The following is an 18,931-nucleotide window of genomic DNA, read 5'->3' as shown; positions in this document are numbered from 1 at the left end:
TTTTTCTGGCACAAATAGCCCTGCCACCACCGGGTCGATTACTTAACTAAACGGTGCCATTTATTAAAAGCGAACACTTATAATGCTGTTAGCAAATACACATTTGTGCTTCAACCACTGCAGCTCTCGTTTGGTTTTGGATTTGACATGATAATGCTTGCTTCCATTTAATTTATGAGTTCCCTCATCACCTGAAGATGGTGGATGCTCGGGCAGCATTTCATTGTCAAATTAATACAAGCCAAAATCAGGTGTTGGAGGTGGGAAACGTCTCAAACATGCGGGAGGACCACAGTCTGACACCTGTGTCTTGGGCCCATGAGTATGTGCGGCAGATGTGCCTTTAAAATGATTCAATTTCATCATTGTAAGAAATGCGGTAGAATATGTTTGGAATTCTAAATCCTTATTTTTTTTTAACGAAAGCGTGCCATTGTGCCATCCAGCTCTTATTGTGATGCTGCATTAAAAAATGCTGTAATACGGTTAAAAAAATAATGCATTAAACAATCAGAATGGGCCTTAAGAATAAATGGGGGCAATATTGTTACCCTGCGCATTCGCACCGAAGAGGATTAGGGCCAATGAATCAAAAAGAAAATAACACAAGGTTGGCAAGAGTCTCACTTTTATTCAGAATTTTGACCTTAATCTCACCTTGTATTTTTGGCCCTAACCCTCTTCCGTACACTTTTATTTTCCTCATGATAGTAAACATTTTTTGCACGAAAAACACTTTTTGCCATACAATAGATGCAAAATATTGGTGCTGTCTAACAACGTATTTGTACACCACGGCACAAACTCGTTAAGTCTAATTCTTTTAATAGCTGGCCGGGAAAAATCCATTTTTATTTTGGGATTCCGACCAACCCATTGAGAATCATTCCTTTCTTTGCCTTAAAACGCGAGAGGGCCCACTTCCCTGCTCGGTGCAGGTTGTAGTCTGTTCCCGGACAGAAGGTGGCAGTGGAAACAAAGCATTCATTGAAATTCTCAGAGAGCGTCTCGTGTTTTTTGTCTCCGTGTTTTTGCTTCACAGATTGCACGCGTAATGCACATGATACCAAATGTCCTCCGAATGTAACAACAGATAAAATCTTTCAATAGAAAGTCCTTAAGTAAATATCAGGGAATAAAAATCGCATTGTTGTCGGACGTCGTTTTACGCTTCATCGGGGGGTTAACACTTGCAGACGGTTCCTCCACTCGATTTTTTTTTTTGCTAGTGGGCAGAGCGAGCAAGGGAGGCTCGTGCGTGGTATCTGGAATTACGAGACAGGCAGCCAATTCACGATTCCCTTCGCCCTTCTTTATGGATGCTTCGTTAATTCCCGATCGAGGCGCCTTGCAATGGACTTCCAACATTAATTGACACACGGGGTAAGTTCGTGACACTCCTCGATTTGCTTGTTTTGCGCTCGCTCACTTGTCGTTGCGGGGGTTCTCGTTTCGTCATGGAGTGAGTGGTGGTCGACCGAGGCCACTTTCAGCCCCAGACCTTGCTGCTGTCGCCCTAGAAGGCTACACCGTAGCTGACCTGGCACGCCTCTGCACAACGAAAGGGGCTGCTTACTCCCGTCGAGCTAACGTCCACCACCCGCTCGCATTCGCTGCCTGTCTGGCTCTTGTCTTGCGGCGCGCGCTAGGGGTCTCATTGTGTTTATACAGCAGGTGTACTAGCTAACGTAGCGTACTTGTATTATTCGCCCGCAGTAGCATTTTAGTCGCAGGGAACACTGTATCACTGGGCTCATGTCGTTGCCTTTCAGGGTCGGCGTATAGTTTTTCGTACCATACTGTACCCAATCCTGCTGACACATTGTAAAGTGCTTTGCCTTGATGACCTCTTGTGTTGTTAGATTCATGAAGGTGACATGACGATACTTCCCTGTAATATTTATGTAGTTACTTATGTCCCTTCACAACAGCAAACAACGTTCACATAGTTTTGTGCATTTGCTGTCACCTGCCAGGTGAGCTATACACGGGCCTATTCCTTGAAATGCAGAAACTGCCCCTAGTCGTTGTGGCAGCCTTTGCATTAATTTTTTTGCCGGTTTGCGTGCGGGTTTGCCACGTGTTTGAGAACCTGCAAGAACAGCAAACCACGAAACTCCTATCAGTCGACATACACGGTAAGACAGATGCTAGAATTCGTAGAATTGTATGATCGCTGTAACAGGAACAATCCCAAAGACACATCTGCGTTTTAAGAGTCCCGACGTTCATCCCCAGGTATTTTTTCATAGAATTTATTTTTTCTCAAATATTAGGATAAAGGGTCAAAAATGGCTGGTAGAAAGTTATTTATTTTGCAACTCATCTCAAATCGCGGGCGGGAGTCGTTTCAAGCATCCAGCAGGCTAGTAGCTATACTAAATTAATGAATAATATACAACATCCGAGCAAATGCTACACTTTATCGCGAGCATTTATAGGTTAAATTGATTCTGCTATTATTGTATCATTCAACGTGACCTAGCAGAAGCTGTAAGCTGCGAGCTGGAAACTAATGCAGAGAGTAATGAACATCCAGAGGTGAGCTGCCATCACCAGCACTCCTGGCTTTACAAAGTGCTCTTTCAGCTGCCGAAGCCTTTGGGATTATAAATCCTGGGGTAAAGGAGCTTTGCTTCAGAGGCATGGCTCACTGGCAAGAAATCATAGCAGGGTGTGTGTGTGTGTGTGTGTGTGTGTGTGTGTGTGTGTGTGTGTGTGTGTGTGTGTGTGTGTACGCGTGGGCTCGGTTGCAGAGGCAGAAGGAGCAGTATTGGTATGAAGATGGTGAAATGAGGGGGGCAGAGGAATGGCTGAGCTGATGGAATCCATGCAGGGATGTGGAACACTTGGCTTTTCTTTGGTTAAAAGGCTCTTATTCTCTCACATTCAGTCAGAAATGCACCCGGCTTCTTACATTTAAAATCACAGAGGAGCACAGCTTCTGCACCATCAATTTAAGTAACTGAACCCTTGAATAAATGTATTTCATCCTCAGTGTTATCACTGCCAGGGCCTCTATACAGGAGGTACGAAATTAAGTTGGCGCCATAATTGACAGCCGTCTGTCTGCAAGAGCAGAGCTCTGCTTTTTTTTTTTGTCATGTGGTGTTTGTTGTCCTTGGTGTGGACCCGTTGTGGACTATTTTCAGCGTTTTGGCCACGACATTTGTCGAAGGAGACAAATCTGTGCTTGATGGTTGTGCCTTCTCGGCAGCATGAGTGTACCGGCACTGATTTTGATTGACAGGAATGTCGGCACTATTTGACTGTCGCTGCATGACAGCCCCGAACGGCTTGTTTTTTGCGCCTGTTATGGGCAGCATTTTCAAAGGCTCGTTTTGTTCAGCAGAGATGTTGGCCCTGTTGGTCAGTCTGGGTTGTGGCAAAATGGCCTCCTCCTGAAATGGATTAAAAACAGGTGACTATTGCTGCTTAATTAATTCATATTCCACCAACACAGTATTAATCAGAATGCTGTGTTTAGACTAGTGAGGGTGCATAGAACATATTATTGGAAAGATAATTTTTAACTTGACTTCCCTTCTAAAGCCAGTTATGAGTTTTAGATGTGTTATCTGAAATCATAAATAGTTAGTTTTTACGTCCATTTCTTGCCTTTGCTTCACTTGGAATCTGGGGTCTCTCAAACGCTAACATTATTTTATTTACTCTTTGTTTTCCGAGCAATTTTATAAAGGCATCATTTGGTTGCAGTGTATTGTGAAGTCCTACATTTAAAGAGTTGTAATGCGACATGCAAACAAGTTTACGACTTGGCGCGTTTGGTCAGTGTGAAAAATGTCATCTGACTTTCTTGCCATCTTGACAAGTGTCCAGTGTTGGGTGAATTGAAGAAAAACGTAGTTGGAGCCCAAATGAACCTTGTTCTGGCATTGCCTGCCAAACTGTGGGTGTCACTCTGAAGTGGCTGTTCCTGTGGAGGAGCTAATGACTTATTGACAGGCGGCGCCTATAAAACAAAGTTTATTAAGATGCCGAGTCACATTGGTCTCCATTGCAATCTAGTAAAACCAAGCGAAAACACTCCGGTGATATCGATTAGCCACTTTTTCATGTATTTTATGACTTTTTTCCCAGTAGACAGCGGCAACAATGTTACAGCATATCTCTGAACCGTTGTCAAACATCCACCGGATCTAATTCATTGAAGTGTTCTCTTTGATTCTGTTTATGACCACAACGTGAAACTGGAGAGTTGTAACTGTTTGACAGACATTAAGTTCATTATTAACAGTTGCCTATTATATGAACACACTTCTCCCAAGGCAAGTGTTGCGAATTCTCGTGAGACAGACATCAGCCTGTGTGACAGGCAGCCTATTTATATGGAGATGAAGAATAGATATTCACTCATAGCTGCTGCATAATTAATGCCAGAACCCGCATTGAGAGCACTTTTACCTTCTACACGGTGTTATTCTGCAACAAGCTCTTAACGTGTGCTATTTTAGTTCACGGGACCTTAGTCAGGTCTTATTCATTTTTCATTTTAGAACAGAACTGGATTGGCCTGCATCAAGTGAGCAGCTTCAAAACAGTTTTCTCAGCCATGGAAATGGACTTGGGCCTTTGCCTCATTCAGCCATCTGGCCTGGCCCCGACAATTGCGTGAGAGAGAACAATCTGATTAGGACTCGCCTGGGGGAAAAAAACCCTGATCGTTTAAACAATGTTGCACTGTCTTTACTTCCTCTAAATCCCTGTGACATTATCATGATCCAGTTTTGTTTTCACGTGCGCATTCATGCCTTGAGATTCTCAGCTCCACGGTGGTTGCCGCAGGTCAACATGCATGCCAATCATTCACGAATAAAAAGTTACTGGTCACATACTTGCGCAAAAAAATTAATAGTTGCTTTGTATGTTTGACAACACGCCACTTGCAGATGCGGCATCGCTACGCTGGTTTGCTCCAGTGACGTATGCTCACACATTGCCAGTGGAAGCTATGAGCCAAAAGTTAACGATCTGAGGCTAACCCGAATCGCTGCTCGCCTTAATAGATTCATATCAGTGGCGAGGGACAAGGGCAGCAGCACAATGTGAAGCTTTGCCAGATTATTTTGTTCGATAATGCTCAAACAGCACCTGTGTGGCATTAAAAGGTTGAGGGGCTGCTTGATTAATTTAAGAAAATGTATGTGTGCGTACATTGTTCGAATGTCGGTGTTAATTAAATATTTTAGTAATTTTAGGATTATTTCCTTGAAGGATTAATATACGGGTAGTGCACCACTGTGTGTGGAGATGCTGCTTTGGCTTTATTTCTATTCACATTGCTTTTTGCTATTCTGACTGAGTCTCTGCTCTAGGCATCCTATTACTGGCTCCTTTTTAAGATTCTATTATTTGTTTTCAAATCTTTGGATGGCCTCACCCTAGCTTACCTCTCTTAGCCCCTACACACCTGCCCGGTGCCTCGGGTCTGCAGCCCAGACACGATTCGAGGTACTGAGGACAAAGCGAAGGGATCAAGCCTTTTCCGATGACGGTCCCTTTCTTTCGAATGACCTCCCACAAAACATTAGACAAACTCTCTCACTCCCATCTTAAAACTTATCTTTTGTTATTCTTCGGCTTGTGACTCAGCATGAGACTTGATTTTAGTTTTAGTTTTTAAGTATTTGTGCTATCTTATTGATCGGTTGTTTTATCGTTTGTTGTCGTGCAACTTATTTTTTCTGCAAGTACAGCACTTTTTATAGAGCGGTGGTTGTTTTAAAGTGCTCTCCATACAGTTGAGTTGGGTTAATTCAGTGAGGCAAGTACACACACAGTCACAGCCATGAATGGCACTGTAGTAATAATTTGGTTTTCTATCCATCGATAGGTGGTCCAGTGGTTGGCGCGTCAACCTCACATTGCAGAGGTGGTGGGTTCAATTCCAGCTCCGGCCTCCCTGTGTGGAGTTTGCACGTTCTCACCGGGCCTGGTTTTCTCCGGGTACCCCGGTTTCCTCCCACTTTACAAGAACCTGCATGGCAGGCTGATTAAACACTCGAAATTCTCCCAAGGTGTGAGTGTGAGCGCGGATGGTTGTTCGTCTCTGTGAGCCCTGCGATTGGCTGCCAACCGGTTCAGGGTGCCCCCCGCCTACTGCCCGGAGACAGCTGGGATAGGCTCCAGCACCCCCCGCGGCCCTTGTGAGGATAAAGCGGTTAAGAAAATGGATGGATGGATATCTATCCATTAGGGATGCTCCGATCGATCGGTAGCTGATCATTATCAGACAATATCAGCAAATGGTTGTTCGTGTAGGTATGCCCTGTGATTGGCTGGCAATGAGTTCAGAGTGTCCCCCGTCTACTGCCCGAAAGCAGCTGGGATAGACTCCAACATGCCTGCTACACTCATGAGGATAAGCGGAGTAGACTAGGGGTCAGCAACCCGCGGCTCACGAGCCGCATGCGGCTCTTTGGCTGGTTCAATGCGGCTCCCGGGCTTTCACATGACAATTGTCGAAAGCGCCTCGGCGACGGCGCTGCCATGAAAACAACATGCTTAAGACACAGAACGTACTACGTCAGCCTATCACCAATCCCGTTACTTAATTGACCTAGAGGGCAACGAGTCAGATCACTGAATCACTGGTTGACATAGAGGGCAACCAATTAGATGACTGCGCTCATGCTCATGCGCAGACAACGGCGCTGAGTGTTAAGCTAGTCAGCGAATTACAGCCCAATACGTCGATCGCAATCGACCAAGAACCAGCAGACTGGTCCCAAGTCGACCGCGAGCGGTGGGAAATGGGAAAAAAAAGAAAAGATTTGTCTTTTTGTGTCTTTAGGTTTCATTAATGTTCAGGCGCTCAGGCTGTTTCTCATCGTGGCGTGCATGCATATGTGCGCGAGTGCATGTTCGTGTGTGTGTGGCTCTTTGCAGTAACACAGTAAAAAAATTGGCTCTTAGTCTCTGACTGGTTGGCCACCCCTGGAGTAGACTATGGATGGATGGATGGACGGATGATTCTTTTAAAAAAAAAAAACTTTGAAAGATGAGTGACGTCATCCTGGCGCTGCACATGGTGTTGCTGTTCTTGTATAACTTATCAAATCAGGTTGTCACATGCATGTCCATCATGATATTATTGAGGAGGGGGAGAAGATAATGGAGATCCCCCGCTTACTAATGTTTGGTTTTTACCCAATCCCCTGCCTATTTGTGTGTTTTGTTTTCTTTTTTTTTTCCGCATTGGTAATTGAGTGTCAATTATCCGCAGATTTTCGCCATTCGTGATTGGCTTCTTTTTTTTATCCTCTGGAAATAGCCGGATCCATTTTCCGCACAATTTCTAATTACTGATTGACAATCCCAACGATCAACTAACTTGGCCCCTCCTCTGTCTTTTCCGCTGTAGAATGAAGAAGGTTGGCGCCTGAGATGCTGCGTTGTCATCAACATGGGGCAAAGAAGGAAATCACATTAGTGAGGACCTGCGTCCAACAAACATCATAGCCCCACAGACAGCCAGCCATGCCTTACTGCCCCTCCTGATCTCCACCTGGACCGTTGCAGCTGCCCTGTAGTTTAACCATAGACACCTCACTCGCTGTCTAGTGAGCATGGCTACACCTTTCTTGTGGAAGCTGTCGTCCCAAAAGCTCGGCTTTTTCCTGGTCAGCTTTGGATTTATCTGGGGCATGATGCTGCTACACTTCACCATCCAGCAGCGAGCCAGCCATGAGAACAGCGCGATGCTCCGGCAACAGATCCTGGACCTCAGCAAGCGTTACATCAAGGCACTAGCTGAGGAGAACCAAAGTGTCATGGATGGGCCTTATGTGGGCACCGTGACTGCCTATGGTGAGTGCTGTCCATAAAACCAAAATGTCACCCATGATAAGGGTATAAACTCAGGCGTTTTACTTGACATATTTTCCCACAAAACTGTGGAACTCGTTATTGTACTTTTGGGGTTTTCGATTTAAATTCCAAGATTCTTCCAAAAATAGTTTTAGCCAGAACTTGATATCACCTAAAATGTGTATCTTGATTGGTAAATCACTTCTTATGCATCGCAATTTAAAGTTTAAAAATAATGGCTGTATTCCCAAATGGGTTGAACAGTAGAGTCCTTTAGCAAACCTAAATTGATTAAAAAAAATTACATTAATATGCAGCCCTCAAAACTCAAAATTAAAACTCAATACGAATAAGTATATTTAATCTACTAATCTACTTTCTCGGTTCCCCAGCCTGCCTGATTCATCTGGTTCAGTTGGTTGTGCAGTTTGGTTGTTGTATTATTTTTGCTCCAAACAGTTAATTTACCTGCTAATTTGTTGTTCATAGTTGGTTACTCTTTGCTCCAACTCAGTTCTAGACAGATTCTGTTCAATGTAGTGATGCGCGATATGAGAACTTCCAACCGATAACCGCTAATTTCTTGATTTGTATTGTCAATTTTGATCATCGAGATTTATGTATGCAGATCGACACGGTGTTTCACTCTCTGAGCTCGACACATTCGCTGATGCGTAGGTGTTGGTGGACCCATCACTCGCTTTTATTGCTTTGAGATATTGGACAACTGGAGTAATTAGAAAGGCAATATTATGTATTTTCGATATTTTTATATTATAAATATTTCCACTAAGTTCATATTGAATTCCAGAGTTTGAGTACTCTGGAATTTTTCTTGTGCTGGTGTTAGCCTAGTAACCGTAAATTAGCATGCTGCCATTCCCCAAATGGGAAAACGGCGCTGTTCTGATTTTGGTGCGTCAAATAAATTCTAACATGTTTCCACATACCCCCTGCAATGCACCCACATACTATTCATTGCTGTTTGGTGCATTGAATGAGTATTTCTATGGATGTTTGAGTTGTGCTATTGTCAGAGTGGTCATTGAACGTACCGAGAGTCCACAGACAAAAGCGATTGATTCCAGTACTGTACTTGCTTGCCATGCAGCTGTCGATCATTGAATGCAAGCACCCTTTTTTCTGTAAAACCTTGGTCATAAAGGTCAACTGGGAAGTAATTTTAGAAAATCCCAGATGAAATATTTTTGTCACAGGTAAAGTAATACATTAAACAAGGATGAGATTTTTCCGCTTTGTGGCAGAATTCCGCTTTTTTTTCAGTCAAAATGGACCTATTTTATATTGTTCCAAATCTGTAAAAATAATTCTGGGTGGGTGGGGGGTCCGGACTTGTCTTCGGCAGATTCGGGGCTCGTAATGTTTACAAGTAACGTTTGCAAGCATCCATTTTGTATCGCGAAGCGTTAGTTTGTCGTTACTTCGTATATGGGCTAAAACCAATGTCTTACTTCTTGTGATTGGTCGCTATATCGGCAAATGCAGAATCACAACCAATCCGTGTTCGCCTTCCTAAATCCCTTTCTCGCGAATGCCGAATGTTATCGAGACTCGTGACGAAGCTAAAGTGCGTCAGATAGATGCGGATCTGAAAAACACGTTTCGATGGGACTGGTTGGATAGAAAGCTGACGGTGTCCCCAGTAGGAACCAGTAAAGAGGAACCATTGTCTGTGCTAGTGTCGGATTTCGTGAAAAAGCTCGATGTCGCCGTTAAAGCTCTGTGTACAGTGTGTGATGATGTCATTCTATACGGATCGAGAGGATTGAAAGCTTTACAGAGTCACTCAACCTCGGTGAAACACCGAAAACAGACATTTCTACTGAAAAGTAACTACTCGATCTCAAGCGCTTTTCGATAGCCTGGAGCATGTATAAAAACAAGAGGAGTTGGCTAAAAATAGAATGGAAAAAGACGGAGAGGACCAATAAGCTTTTAGCGCTTGCTAAAAAGCTTAAAATGAAGAGAAAGTAAAGCATTCTACCTCATGAAACTCTATATTGTTGTATATATACTGTAAATAGACATCCACTTTATATAATAAAATACATTCATCTCTCATCGGTAAGCTCTATAGGAGCCTGACAGTGAATCCTGATCATTTGAGTGCTCCATTTACATGCCCTATTCTCTTCTTTGGGCCACAACTGTTGGCCTGAATGTGAACAGTGGATCGCCACCAAGCGCCGAGGAATTTCTCCTAATAATGCAATAACAGTGGCAAAGAGCAGTTAACGGGACAATCAACAATGTAGTACAGGGGTGTCCAAATTTTTTGGACCGAAGATCTTTTCAATTAACCAACCTCTCGGATCGACCCGTTAACGCGCACGCACGTACACACGCACGCCATGATGAGCAATAGCCTGACGCTGAGGCATGCGACACACTGAGGCAGCCTTTTCACAACCGAAGCTCATGCGTACCATTTAAAAATGCTTCTCTCGGCCCTCCAGGTTCCCATTCTTTGCCCGTCCCCTCGGTGAATTGGACAAAACAAACTCTGAATGAGAATAACGATAACGATAAAAGATATAGCGCAACAACTCCAATCACAAGCTGCAACTGCAGACTGCTGAGCGCCACAACTTCCGGTGACGCAGGTGACGCGTCACCGTAGGTTAAAGATGACCTTTATTTTATTTTCTTCTTTAAGAACTTTTGTGAAAGTGAGACTGATAGAATGATTAGGGTGCAGTGTGCATTAACACAAAAAATATATTACTAACATGCAGAGAGACACAAATGTTTTTATTTTTATTTTTCCCCTCTACACCCTTCGGATCAACTTGGGACCAGTCCTTTATCACCGCGGTCGACGTAATGGGCACCCCTGATGTAGTATAATGGCTGACTGACACTCGGCGTTCTGCAAATGACGTCACTGGCTGGAGATGGCAGAACTAAAGCATTTTCATCGTTCAGCGCATTTGCTATGGGACTAACTATGAACCTGGGTGGAAACTATGCTTGAAATAGTTTTAGCTCCAAGGATTACCGGTACTCAAAAGATGGTTGGCCAAGTTCACTTCACTGTTGACCTTTAAAACAACTACCGCAGTGTGCAGCAAAAAAATCAAACAAATACTGTATATGGATATCAATAGATCAGTACCTTACTGAGCTTTTATTTTGTAGTTTGACCTCCGTAGCAATCATTGTGGTGGCTGATTTTGAATTGAGGCTGGCCAGACCAATGCGACAGCGCAATGACTTGAATTGGAGGCCAACATTCCATTTTCGGTGCTCAGGCGCACCACATATGTACACTCCTGTGTCCAAACCACCACATTATCTAAATTTACTATATTAAATATATTGGAATAAAAGTACGGTACACACCTTTTTCACAGCACCCGGTCTAGTTCACTGTCTTCTTTATTGTCAACCCTGACATGAGTGCTTATGGTGTTCCGCGGAATAGGGCGAGTCACCTGACCTTCTTTCCTTTTTTTTCTGTGCTGCTCAGCAGCAGTTGTGCGCCTCTTGTGCCCTGGATGCTTTGGCACTTGTAGTCTAAAGAATTGACATCATAATTGAAGGAGATTTTGCTAAAGGGCAAAATGGTGGCTGTGCATGTTGTAAGCCTTTATTGCTGCTCTATCTAATCCTTTTTGTGCGTAGAAAGGTTATCTTGTCTTTGTTCTGTTGTATGGTTCGCTATCGGGTACGGTGGTTATACAGATAAAACAATGAATGTCTAACCTCCAGTGCAGTGAAAAAGAATTTGCCCCCTCATCGGTTTCTGTATTCTTTGCATAAATATCACACTCAAAGGTTTCAGTTTATCAAACCAGTTTTAATGTCACACAGAGACAACCCAAGGAAATATAAATCCTGAAGGAGAACATCCGAACATCAGTTTGTACCCTCAAACTCAAGTGCTCTTGGATCATGCAGCAGGACAACGATCTGAAACACACCAGCAAGTCCATCTATGAATGCCTAAAAAACAACAACAAAAAAAAAAACGGTTTTGGAGTGGCCAGGTAAAAGTCTGGTTTTAAATATAATTGAGATGCTGTGGCGTAACCTTAAATGCTAGAACACCCTTCAATGTGGCCGTGCTTCAATTGGATTAGAATTTGTCTTTTATTTGGTCTCCCAGAGGAGAAACTTGTCTCGGAGGACAGGCCCTCTGTGCTGCTACATTGAGCAATACATATCGCATACACTACACACCCATACATTGGACAATACATACAGTGCAGGAAAATATATTCTCTGCACACATTGGACAATACATTACAGGCATATGCACACCCCACGCTGCCCTTATGTCCCCTTCCTTGTTTGTCTGCCTCCCTCCAATTGTTTGTTAATTAAGCTGATAGCCTTCGGTATGATTGAGTTTTTATATCGGTTTAATTTTCAGATTAGAGTCCTGTACCTCCTTCCTGGAGCACATGGGAAGGATTGTCTAGAACGGGGGTGTCAAATTCATTTTTGCCGAGGGCCACGTTGAAGTGACCATTTTCCTTGGCGGGCCGTTATGACTGTGAAAGCATTTAAAAAAATTCAAGAATAATGGTTGATTCAATGGGTATTTAAGTTGCTGTAATGAGGGGTTTGGTGACAAGATAATGCTCATCTCTCTTATTTATTACATATGAGACATTGAAATTTTGGTTCAGATTTTAGCAATCAAGGTAGAACTTGACATGTTTGATTTGCTTTCGCGGGCCACATAAAATGATCTGGTGGGCCAGATCTGGCCCCCGGGCCTTGAGTTTGACACCAGTGGTCTAAAATGTTGTTGGCCTGTTGAACAACGGACTGGACATATATGTCCTGTGGAGCAGGGGTGAGGGCTGCCCGATTACCTTCCCTGCTGTCTGATTTCCGTTATTGCCGCCAAGAGTGTCACAAGCTGTTAGTAGTTTCAGAGAGCAATTACTTTTTCACATAAGGACAGGCAGGTTTGAATTTTTCACCCCTTGCTCAGTGAAATTATCATTTAGACACTACATTTGGTATTTAATTGGGTTGACTCTGTGTGTTATTAAAATTGGTTTAATGAAGTGAAACCTTTGCGCATGTGATCAATATGCAAAGAACACAGAAATCAGGAAGGGGGCAAATACTTTTTCACGGCCCTCTATGTCCGTTTGTCACAGTACTGTTCAACCCAAAGGGAACTTGTTCATGGCTTGAGCAGGCATTTTGCCACTGTTAAGCGCAAGATTTTTTTTTTTCGGCCAGGCACAAATGTGTCCTTAGGTTTCTATTGGTCATCGGCTCACCTCTCAACAGTGTGCGCAAAGACAATGGAAGCATGGGTCACAGAACAGGTGTATACAATGAGGAAACAAAGCCTTTGTGCACGCCATTATTGTGAAACATGAGCTTGTCTTTTGTTGTATAGAGCATCATTTGCATGTACATTTACTGTCAAAGCAGACAGAGGAAAAGCACAGAAATTTGACAAGCTTCAGCAGCAACTCGTGTATTCCATACTCCAATTTCAATGAAATACATTGGACATTGTGCAAAGCGTAACTAAGAGTACAATGATCTGCAAATCCTTTTTCAGCCAATACAGTGTTCCGTCACGACTTCACGGTTCAGTTATTGCGGCTTCACTTTATCGCGGGTTTTCATTTGTGACCATAACTTCATCCCACGTTCTAAACCAACCAGCGGCTTGTGCTTCAACTGTTTCCAGCTTGACTGCCTGACACACTAGGGTACAGGAACGCACAGCACGCATGCATCGGCACTGCATTTTTGGTGCACTCTGAATAACCAAATGGCACATTTGAACTACACTCTTGAGTTTCTGAAATGTCGGTGGGAAGCAGTGCCCGCTCGGAGTGAACACGCCCTGGAGCTCATCACACCCTGGATCTCGTCGCCCCCAAAATTTCCATTCCCTCACCGTGGGTGCATTCGGAAATGCACTTCGAGCACACTGCTTCACTGAAAGTGTTCATAAACTCGGAACGTTGTTCAAATGTGCCTTTTGTTATCCACATTGCTCCAAAAATGGAGCCCAGTGCAAGGAGTACAGGGAAAGTAAACAGCTATTTTCCAAAATTAATGTAATTGAGCGCGCTCTGCAACCTGGCAGTAAACCACGATGACAAAACATCAGATCGCGTTTGCAAACAGCTTTTCTGGTCTACAGGAAATTTGGAAAAAATTTTGAACATCAATGTCTCATTGTGACTAAGCAAAACTGTTTGCGACAGTTACAATTTTAATTTAAAAAAAATTAATTAAAATAAGTTAAAATTAAAGTAACATTTACTTGTTGTCTTAAAACATTATAACATTTATTTGTTGTCTACTTGTTGTCTTATACTTTCTTTCATAGTTTTGCTTCTATAAATTGGGAATTTCTCCACTGTGAGACAAATAAAGGTTTTCTTATCTTATCTTAAAACCGCTGGTGAACATCTTTGCGACCGTTAACAAACCCAGGAATGTGCATGAACACTGTGCCGTTTGAGAAATTAATCATTTTTGTTTGATTCTTTTTTTTTTATTTGTTTTTTTTTTTAATCAAGCGAAGCCAAAGTCAAAATAAAGATGAACATTCAATTCATCACTATCCCAAGCATATTTATGAGTATCTATTTATTCTTTGAGTGATTAAAGATGCCAGTGTTGACTGCACTGATGGCCGTTTCTTCCAGACTTAAAGAAGACCCTTGCAGTGCTGCTAGATAACATCATGCTGAGGCTGACCAAGCTCGAGTCAAAAGTTGAGAACATCTACAATGGCACAGGAAGTAATCTGACCAATGGCTCCAGCACCTCCACACCAAACTCCAACAATCCAGAAAAAGTCAATGTGGCAGGTATGTCTCACACTAGTGTGAGCAAGGTTTATTTCGCTATTCCCACTTTGTAGAATGCGCACCTGGCATATTACCAGTCAACATTGTGGAAAATAATTGAAATAAGATCCTTTCATCTAGTACAGGGGTGCCCAAACTTTTTGGATCGAAGATCAACTTACCTCCCGGGATCTACCCTTACCGGCACGCGCGCGCACACACACACACGCACAAGCACACGCACGCCATGATGAGAAACAGCCTGAAACTGAGGCATGCGACGCACTTTTGCAGCCTGTTTACTATCGTAGCTCACACGTACCGTTTTAAAGTGCTTCCCTGGGCCCTCCTAGATTCCTATTCTTTGCTCGTGCCCTCGGTGAATTGTACACGAAGCAAACTCTGAATGAGAATAGTGACGATAAAAGATAGAGCGCAACAGTTCTAATCATAAGCCGCAATTGCAGACTGCTGAGAGCTAACAACTTCCGGTGATGTAATCACGCGCCACCGTAAATTCAAGATTTACCTGCTTTATTTTATTTTTTAAATATTTTTTGGGTGAAAATGAGACTGATAAGATGATTAGGGTGCAGTGTACATTAACACAAAAAATATATTACTAACATGTACAAAGACACACAAATGGTTGTTTGTTTTTTTCTCCTCGACACTCCTCGGATCTACTTGGGACCTGTCTTAGATCTACCGGTAGATCAGGATCGACCTAATGGGCACCCCTGATCTAGAACATTGATTTTCAGTTAGTTTTTAAAGAACACATTCATAATTTGTGGTAAAATGACTGTTAATGTAACTGCTGAGGCTCACACTAGCTTACCTTATCCATAGCCGGACGCCGTTTATTGTGTTTCCACTTTGCATCAGAGATTTCATCTTTCTTAATCCCATCAGTTTCTTCCTAAGCGGAATGTGTCGCCTTTTTGTGGCCAACAGATTTATGGAGTGGTGTAAATGCAGAGTGGTGTACATTTGTGGTCCAAAATGTGTGTTGCAATTTATGGTTTCATTTTTTTTTTTCTTCAAATTGGACCCCAACACTCTTTCAAATTCGGGAATTATTGCATGCAGGTTTGATTGGTCCGGTCTTTATTCATGACTTCTTTTGCTTCAAAAACAAAGAATTTATTTGCTTTCATGGAGTACCAAGGATATCAGAACATATTCACATTTGAGTGAACATCAGAGGATTTAGACTAAACTTATGTTTTCAAAAATTGTCCAGGACATTTTCTTGCTTTCCATTTTGTGTGCAATAAGCTTGGTGGCAGCAACAATATTCCCCACTTTTATTGCATAGATTTTTTTAAAATTAGTGTACTACCAAAGGTGTCTAATTTGATGTTTCACTTTACTCTGTATTAAAAAATATGATTACAAAAATAATTACGCGCAAAGAAGCAATGGCATGGATGGAGACAGTGAGGTGAGGGACATTCTGGCATCAGGATTTTCTGAATTGTTTCATTGTGTGTTTTTCATTTTCTTTTTGTCAATGTTTTTTTTTTCAGTCAAGAGGAAAAATCTCTTACCTTGCTTCGACTGTCACTCCAGCCTTTGTCAGAGCTGTCACCGTCTAAAAACGTGTTTTACAAAAAGACAAAAGTGATGTGTGTCATTTGAAAAGTAAAGAAAAACAGCTCAAGAGAATAGATCCACTAAGCTCTACCAAGCTCCAGATATTGCACGCAACTTTTTTTTCCCCATTCATAGCCGCAATCTAGACCTAACATGGACAAAAAAGGTTCATGTGCGCCAATGAAATAGGTCTAATGGCTGCACAAAATACTAATTTGTGGGTTAAATTCTCATGCATGACTGACATCTGGCACACAATTTGCCGAAGACCTCGGTGTGCCAGCTGCCTCGTGCCTGGTGATGCATCGTGCCAAGTTTTGCAGAATGTCTTTGTATCTTACTATGGACGCTTAAAGTGCCTTGTTCTCAGCCATCATTGGGTTCACGACTGAAGAGCGAGGAGGAGAAAATAAATTGCAAGTGTTGAGAACTGGCTGTCGCGGTGGGCTGAGGATGCGCTCGCTGCTGTCGAGGCTGCTTTACAGCTCACATCTCTCAGAAGTGCCTCTGGGGAGGCTCCCTAAACTCTCGTGAGGTAGCAGTTTCGAAATAAATAAATAAAGGTGTCTATAATTGTGCGAAGGGTAAAATCAGGTCAAATGTGTTATTTTACAGAACAATGTTTGTTTTATGTCTGAATTAGTTTAGACTGAAGTTGAATACAAAAGAAGCATTGTAAATATTCCCAATTATTCGTGGCACAAAGTGTCATATTATGTCCTGGTCGGAATGATTTTCTTTTTAAAGTTAAAACCTGTTCCCTAGCTCTTTGTTTAAAGTGGCTCTATCAATTCTTATAAGGTATGCAAATACTGCAACAGAGTCCCTGAAAAGTGAAAATAAATGCCTTGTAAATTTGACACTGCACACCAGGAATGTTGTGGACAACCCTGCTAAATTTTATTGATTTAAAAAAAAATCTCAATCTGCTGAATACACTTTATAGTGCCTTTTGTTTCTTGATGTACTTTAAAAGGAAAAAGCCTACTTTCCTAACCAAGGATGGATTATAGATCACGGGTGCACACTGGATATGTTGTATTGAAGATATTCAAGAGGTAAAGCAAACTTTTCATTTCATTCCAATCACCCAATGAAGAGTCGATAAGAGAACTGATAAAGAATTGGATCAGTAAGTAATCGATAAATTCTGATCAATTTCATCCCTAACTGCAGGTACGTTGCAGTATTTTGTCATTTTTCAAAATCATCCTGATGGACCGTATTTAGGTTCCTAATGACCCGATTTTGGCTTGTAGGCTGTATTTTTTACAGCTGTCCTACACCAATAAAGTTGCTATTTCTGCGGGTGCTGATTGTTTCTATTCCCAGAAGAAGCTTCAGCTGTTGAACTACAGCGTTAGGAGCACAAGTGGACTATTTAGAATTTGATCTGCCAGGAAAATGCTCTCACAGGGCCTTCTTAGACTTGTATAATAGCTTGTGGTCTTCATTATGTCCTGAAAAGCCTGTTGACTTTCCCAGTGTCCTGATCAATAACAATAACTACACGTACAAAAAAAAGCAACACCACTCAGTGCCAATAAATGGCTGAGAAATGCTTTTTGTCAGCACCAACCCAAACCCATTCCCATAAAGCTCATCAGTCGCCTGCATACTCGAAAATTAATAGTAGAGTTTCAGATTATTTTACTTTGAGGAATGTACACAGTTCCGTGACTTCATAATTTATTTAAATGTTTAGTTTAGTCTGAGCCCACTACTGAACAGGGTACAAATTAGTTGCACAGAGGATATGACTGAGATTGTGAGGAGTACTGTCATAGTATCTATATGCTGGAGGGGTCACAATTGTTCATCTGTGCTACTGGGGGGCCACATACTGTAGGACCACATACTTCCTAACCAGATGTATGATAAAAATACTATTTTAATATTGAAATAAGAGCAAAATACATCCTTCATTTTTGATCATCCATTTTTCATTGCATGCATAAAAGATCCACTGTCTTAAACCAACAACAGCGTTTGAAGCAAAATATAAAATAAGGAGTGTAAGAGACTCTCTTCCATCAACTACAACCATAACAGAACTCTCTTTCGTTCATATTTTGAACGATAAACTTAGTTTTGGAACAGATTAAGACTAGTTCAATTGTTAGAACAATGATACAACAGCTCATATTTGACAGAATTAGCACCAGAAGCATGTTGCAGTTATGTTGAAGGGAACTTCTGACTGCGTAATATCGGCTTTTTATAATGAATTTATATTCGGAGTCATTTATGTTCCTCTCAGCATGTCAATGTCAAACGACTTGATTGCACAAAACACATTTAAACAACGTTCTCAATGACATCAAATCAAACTCAATTTTTCGTCATCTCATCTGCTCATAACGTTGCATTTCCTAGTCCAACCTTAGCTACCCTTGGAAGGTAATTTTAAAAAGACACAGAATGTTCACCTCAAACTGCATTTCACTTGCACCATTTACAGGAAATACATGTTTCCTCAGTACAGGCCCTCAAGAGGAAGTGAAACATTTCTCAGTAAGATTAATGCAATGTAAAATGGGTCCATCATTGACCTTCCTCGCCCCAATTTAAATTCCCACCACAATCAGGTCCTCAGTCGCATGACACAAACCCGACTTTGGTCACATCTCTGCAGCTTGCCGTAAAAGTGGAAAATGAGTGAAACATGAGTCAGAGCTGAGCAATGGGTGGACCGTAGC

The 18,931-nt window shown here is 42.1% G+C and overlaps 1 protein-coding gene across 1 annotated transcript in view; it reads left to right on the top strand.

Annotated features, from left to right (window-relative positions):
- The first annotated feature begins 1,199 nt into the window (after window positions 1-1,199).
- mgat5 (alpha-1,6-mannosylglycoprotein 6-beta-N-acetylglucosaminyltransferase) overlaps window positions 1,200-18,931 on the top strand; it is a 74,313-nt gene continuing 56,581 nt past the window's right edge. The window contains exons 1-3 of the mRNA XM_086126006.1: window positions 1,200-1,383; window positions 7,385-7,830; window positions 14,490-14,654. Of these exons, the coding sequence (XP_085982132.1) occupies window positions 7,590-7,830; window positions 14,490-14,654 (406 nt within the window). The 5' untranslated portion in view covers window positions 1,200-1,383; window positions 7,385-7,589. The remainder of the gene's footprint in view (window positions 1,384-7,384; window positions 7,831-14,489; window positions 14,655-18,931) is intronic.

The sequence above is a fragment of the Hippocampus guttulatus genome, chromosome 1, assembly GCF_054856545.1.
Source record: "Hippocampus guttulatus isolate MCC_2025c chromosome 1, RoL_Hgut_1.0, whole genome shotgun sequence".
NCBI lineage: Eukaryota > Metazoa > Chordata > Actinopteri > Syngnathiformes > Syngnathidae > Hippocampus > Hippocampus guttulatus.
This window is presented reverse-complemented; position numbering and strand designations above follow the sequence as displayed.